This window comes from Arachis hypogaea, chromosome 6 (genome assembly GCF_003086295.3).
Source record: "Arachis hypogaea cultivar Tifrunner chromosome 6, arahy.Tifrunner.gnm2.J5K5, whole genome shotgun sequence".
Lineage (NCBI taxonomy): Eukaryota > Viridiplantae > Streptophyta > Magnoliopsida > Fabales > Fabaceae > Arachis > Arachis hypogaea.
This window is the reverse complement of record NC_092041.1, coordinates 2,334,007-2,340,343: the sequence shown is the minus strand read 5'-3', so window position 1 is coordinate 2,340,343 and position 6,337 is coordinate 2,334,007. Positions and strand designations below refer to the sequence as shown.

The window sequence follows — 6,337 nt, the reverse complement described above, 5'->3', positions numbered from 1 at the left end:
ATATACTTAATTATTAATATATTATAATTACAATTTAAATACACATCCAAAAATCAAATTAGTTATAATTCAAAATTTTGAATTTAAAATTTTAAAATAAATCTTAAACCGTTTTAAAATTTTGGATGTGTTTCAAACATGTTTTGTATATAAGTCAATAATTCTAGATGTGTAATAAATGAAAAATAACCAATATTTACAAACATACATTTTAATAATTTTAAAAGCATTAATGTTCAAATAAGTAACGATAAAATTCAACAAATAATAAAAAAATGAGAAATATTAGATGAATTTTATCGAATAAGATATAAAAAAAATTAATTTTATATTTAATGTTTAAATTTAAATTTTTGATTTATGATTTTGGATGTGTTTTAGAAATATTTTTTGTATCACTTAATAATTTTAGATGTGTTACAATTGAAAACAAAATCGAATTTTTACAAACAAGCATTTTAATACTTTTAAAAGCATTAATATTAAAATAAGTAACGAAAAAATCTAAGTATTAAAAAAAGAGAAATATTAGATGAGTTTTTCTCGAATAAGATATAAAAAATTAATTTTATTTTTAATGTTTAAATTTAAATTTTAGATTTATAATTTTTGATGTGTTTTAAAAATATTTTATGTATAATTTAATAATTTTAGATGTGTTACAATTGAAAAAAATTAATTTTTACGAACATACATTTTAATAATTTTAAAAGCGTTAATATTCAAATAAGCAATGAAAAAATTCAAAAAAAAAATAAAAGAAAGAAAGAAAGAAAGAAAAAAATAAAGAAGAAGAAAAGAATATTGATATATACACTGATTATTTATTATTTAATTCAAATATTAATATAATCTTATTAAAATAATGATGAATGAGTTTTGAGTTAGTATGTAAGTCACTCGAAATAGAAACAAAATAGCACGACTCATCTAATAATAATAATAATAATAATAATAATAATAATAATAATAATAAAATGTTAAATATGAAATAATAAATTTACCTGTAGAGAAATAATACTCTTCTATGAAAATTTTTGTAAAGAAGAGAGAAGAAAAAAAAAGAACGTACACGAGAGAGGGGAGGGGGACGTGCAAATAAATAAAAAACTAATAAAATAACTATTTTATGAAGTAGGTAGGAAGTTAGAGAAATTCTAGTATTTGAAATTTAAATTAATTTTAATTACAACATGTTTAGCTACAAATTAGGAATGTCTTTTAACTAAAATTTATTTAAATAATATTATTTAAATTTAAAGGCTGAATAAAGACTGAATTTTAAAGGACACATAGCATTTTTCTTTTTATATAATAGGATATATTTTAGCGTGCCAAAAACATTTTTTTTTTGAAATCCGTGAAGTCTCCACTCTCCATATATATTAACCCATGATTCCATGAAATCTCCATATATTCCTGACTGACAAGTGAGAATCGCTAAATTCATCCAATGGGCAGTGGATCCATTTTCTTTTTCTTTTCGGAAGTGGCAATGGATCCATTTGTAGCTGTAACTATAGGACGATCCCAACTAATAAAGGAAAGAATACTGGGCCCAATGGGCCTATAATCAACTATCGTACACTGGCAATTTAAGAATCACTATTTGGGCCTCCTGAAGCCCATTACCATGGAAGAAAGCATGCGCACTCTCTCTCGCTTTTGCTCTTGTTTTTGGAAGTTAGAAGCACTTAGGTTATGATGCGAGTGAGTGGGAGAGGGAGAGCGAGGGCGAGAGCGAGAGCAGATTATTGATTGTCTTCAAAAATCCCTCTCTTTTCTCCATTTCCCTCTCTCACTTTTGATTTTCACCTTCAAATTCACTCCTCACTCTTCAGTCTTCATCCAGCTCAAAAACCCTAATGGAGTGGAACCCTCAAACTCTCCAGTTCCTATCGGAGTGCTTCCTCCACACTCTCTCTCCGGCGCCCGAGCCCCGCCGCCACGCTGAATCCTCACTTGATGAGGCTTCTAACCGCCCTAACTACGGACTCGCTGTCCTCCGCCTCGTTGCTGAGTCCTCCATCGATGACCAGATCCGCCAAGCTGCCGCTGTCAACTTCAAGAACCACCTCCGCGGTCGGTGGTCCCCCGCCCCTTCCGACGACGGAGGGGCCCCCGCTGTCACACCAATACTCGACCCCGAGAAGGAGCAGATCAAATCCCTAATCGTCCCGCTGATGCTCTCCGCCACACCGAAGATTCAGAGCCAGCTCAGCGAAGCCCTCGCTGTAATCGGGAAGCATGATTTTCCCAAATCGTGGCCCGCGCTGCTACCTGAGCTCGTGTCCAATCTTCAGAAAGCTTCGCAGGCTTCTGATTACACCTCCATTAACGGTATTCTCGGCACTGCCAATTCTATTTTCAAGAAGTTTCGTTTTCAGTATAAGACCAATGATCTCTTGCTTGATTTGAAGTATTGTCTCGATAATTTTGCTGCCCCTTTACTTGAGATTTTCCTCAAAACTGCTTCTCTGATTGATGCTGCTGCGAGTTCTGGAGGGAATGCTGCGACCCTGCGACCCCTCTTTGAGTCGCAGAGGTTGTGTTGTAGGATATTTTTTTCTTTAAATTTCCAGGAGCTCCCTGAATTTTTCGAGGATCATATGAAGGAGTGGATGACTGAGTTTAGGAAATATCTTACCACTAGTTATCCTGCTCTTGAGGGTAGTGGCAATGATGGTGTTGCGGTTGTTGATGAACTTAGGGCTGCTGTTTGTGAGAACATTAATCTTTATATGGAGAAGAATGAGGAGGAGTTCCAAGGATACTTGAATGAGTTTGCTCTTGCTGTGTGGACTTTGCTGGGAAATGTGTCCCAGTCATCTAGCCGCGATCAGCTTGCCATCACTGCAATCAAGTTTTTGACCACTGTCAGCACCAGTGTTCATCACACCTTGTTTGCCAGTGAAGGAGTTGTGCCGCAGATTTGCCAGTGTATTGTGATCCCGAATGTAAGATTGAGGGATGATGACGAGGAACTGTTTGAGATGAATTACATTGAGTTTATTAGGAGAGATATGGAAGGTAGTGATCTTGATACCAGGAGGAGGATTGCTTGTGAGCTACTTAAGGGGATTGCCACACATTATGGGGACGTTGTCAGAAGCATTGTTTCTGCGCAAATACAAAATTTATTAAGTTCCTTTGCTGCTAACCCCGCAGAAAATTGGAAGGATAAGGATTGTGCTATATACTTGGTAGTTTCTCTTGCAACCAAGAAGGCTGGAACTAGTTATGTGTCCACTGATCTTGTTGATGTTCAGAGCTTTTTTGAATCCGTTATTGTCCCTGAGCTGCAGAGTCCAGACGTGAATGGGTTTCCTATGCTTAAGGCAGGTGCACTCAAATTTTTTACTATGTTCCGCAGTCAAATATCAAAGCAAATAGCATTGAAGTTTTTCCCAGATTTGGTTCGTTTTCTTGCTTCAGAGTCAAATGTTGTTCATTCTTATGCTGCAAGTTGTATTGAAAAACTCTTGTTGGTAAAGGATGAGGTGAGTAGACCACGCTATACAGCCGGAGATATCAATCCGATTTTCCCAATGCTGATGAACAATCTTTTCAGTGCATTGAAGCTACCAGAGTCTGAGGAGAACCAATATGTAATGAAATGCATTATGCGGGTTCTTGGGGTTGCAGATATATCTGCTGAGGTTGCTCGAGTTTGCATTGAGGGGTTAGCTTTTATTCTTGGTGAAGTTTGCAAAAATCCTAAAAACCCCATCTTTAACCATTATCTCTTTGAATCAGTTGCTATTCTTGTGAAGCGGGCTAGCGAGAGAGACCCATCTCTTGTATCTGTCTTTGAGGCGAGCCTTTTCCCTAGGCTTGAAATAATTTTATCCAATGATGTAACTGAGTTTTTCCCATACACATTCCAATTGCTTGCTCAGCTTGTTGAGTTAAACAGGCCTCCAATTCCACCAATCTACATGCAGATATTTGAGATCCTTTTGTCACCTGATTCTTGGAAGAGAGCTCCGAATGTTCCTGCCCTTGTGCGTCTACTCCAGGCCTTCCTTCAAAAGGCACCAAATGAAATCAATCAAGGTGATAGACTGACTAAAGTTCTTGGCATATTTGATACACTTATACAATCTTCTAGCACATCTGAGCAAGGATTTTATGTGCTCAATACTGTCATTGAGAGTCTCGAGTATAATGTTATACAGCCTTATATTTCCCATGTTTGGGCTGCTCTTTTCAGAGAGCTCCAACGAAGGCGGACAGTAAAACTTATCAAGTCCCTTTTAATATTCATGTCACTTTTCCTGATAAAACACGGGCCCTCAAATCTTGTTGAAACCATGAATCTTGTCCAGCCTAATATATTTAATGTGATTTTGAGCCAGTTCTGGATACCTAATCTCAAGTTAATCACTGGTTCTATTGAGCTCAAGTTGATTGCTGTTGCTTCAACAAGGCTCATTTGTGAGTCTCCAGTCCTGTTGGATCCTGCTGCTGCTGAATCATGGGGTAAAATGGTGGACAGCATTGTCACTCTTCTCTCACGACCAGAACAAGATAGGGCTGAGGAGGAACCTGATATGCCAGATATTACAGAAAATGTGGGTTATACTGCCACATTTGTTCGTCTTTACAATGCTGGGAAGAAGGAAGAGGATCCACTAAAAGATATAAGAGATCCTAGAGAATTTTTTGTTGCTTCAATATCTCGACTTTCTGCACTTTCTCCTGGGAGGTACCCCAAGGTCATAAATGAAACTGTTGATCCAACAAATCAAGCAGCTCTACTTCAGCTTTGCAACAGCTACAATCTCACAATAGTTTGAGTATGTACTTGAGTTACCTTCCCTTTATTATGATATGCGGTGTTTGCTTTTGGTGAATCTTCTGCAAATATAATTAAAAAAGTATCCCTGATGACTAATATTGTTTAGTTTAAAGAAATGCTTGTGATACTTGTTATATTTGTTATTCTTCTTGATTCATTTTGTCTGTGTATTACAGTAGATATCTTTGTCCTTTGGTTTGGTGGATATTGGTAGTTCACTTGTGTAATAATAACATGAATTTTTGTTGGTAAGAATGATGGGTATTCAGACAAAATTTACTCTCATTTACATGTTATTCTAACGTGGTATCTTGAAGTCTACTTGAATGAGTGTGATACAGTATAGGTGTAGGGAATCCTTAAACTATAATCATATAGGAGATGTTTATTTAAAAGTTGAAAACATAACTCATTTTCATAAGTTAAGTTAGGTCAAAGATCAAACAAATGACTTGGAAACTCTCATGACCTCTTGTACTAGCAGTAGAGAATTTATTTCTAAAGCAAAATAATAAAAACAGGATGGTCTTATACCCTCTTAATTGAAAGTGGAACGCATGGATAGTAGTCAAAATGGTGTTGGATGGACGGAGCTTTTTATTTGTTCACTTGTTTTATGGAAGGTGGAAAACCATTTTTGAACTGACATTTATGCTATGGGATTGAGTCCAGGTTGCCATGTAATGGCTAAGTGAGTATCAATTTGCAAAATAAGTAAATAATTTTCATTCATCATTTTCTGTTGCTATAAACTAAAACATGTCATAATCTGTATGTAACAACTAGCGAGATATCATTTTCCTCAACTTTATTGTACTTTTTGTTCTTCAGTTCCAATTTGGTTGATAAGTAGTCGTAATAACTACAAACTCTACAAGTGCTAGGTCTAACTAACAATGCATTCCTTCTACTACTCAGGATCTTATTCTATGCCGGAATGATGTGCGCAAGTACTATCTGGTTACCGAGAGTCTACTGCTATATTTGTGGAGTAGCTAGGGGAAATTGCTACAAAGGTTTTGATGAATTTATCAGCATCCGTTTTTGCCGCACCAATGATCATATGCGGTAGTCTGCCAGGCTTTTTGTAGTAACATGTGCTGTATCGGTGTTTTGGGTTTATGGTGTACAACAATGAATGCTCCCCCCCTTTTTTTTTTCTTGCAGTTATTATTGTTCTGCTGCATGTGAGCAAATTGGGACAAATTATTGCGGTCATTTTTGTGTAAACCTTAATGTTAAAGCAAATTTTGTGTAGGTATTTTTATAATTATTCTTCAATTCGTTACGCATCTTTGATATTTCTTACTCATTTGTGAAATGCGATTTCTGTTGAATCAACAATCGTTTCCGGGGTTCCAACGACAACACTTCCCGAATTGTGAACTAGCCTGGGTTCATTAAAGTTTGCATTACGCAGTTGGTTAAAAATGAATCGAGTGGGATAGACAATATTAAAACTTTATAAGTTCCATTTATTTTGGGTATTGTACTATTGTGGTCTGTTGATAATGAAAGAACTTATTCCACCCATTA

General features: G+C 35.9%; 1 protein-coding gene across 1 annotated transcript; it reads left to right on the top strand.

Annotated features, from left to right (window-relative positions):
• The first annotated feature begins 1,630 nt into the window (after positions 1–1,630).
• On the top strand, positions 1,631–6,071 carry LOC112695300 (exportin-2). Its single transcript, XM_025747589.3, has 2 exons — positions 1,631–4,799; positions 5,720–6,071. Exon 1 carries the CDS (start codon positions 1,866–1,868, stop codon positions 4,797–4,799), a length of 2,934 nt encoding a protein of 977 aa, XP_025603374.1. The 5' UTR covers positions 1,631–1,865; the 3' UTR covers positions 5,720–6,071.
• The last annotated feature ends 266 nt before the right edge of the window (positions 6,072–6,337 follow it).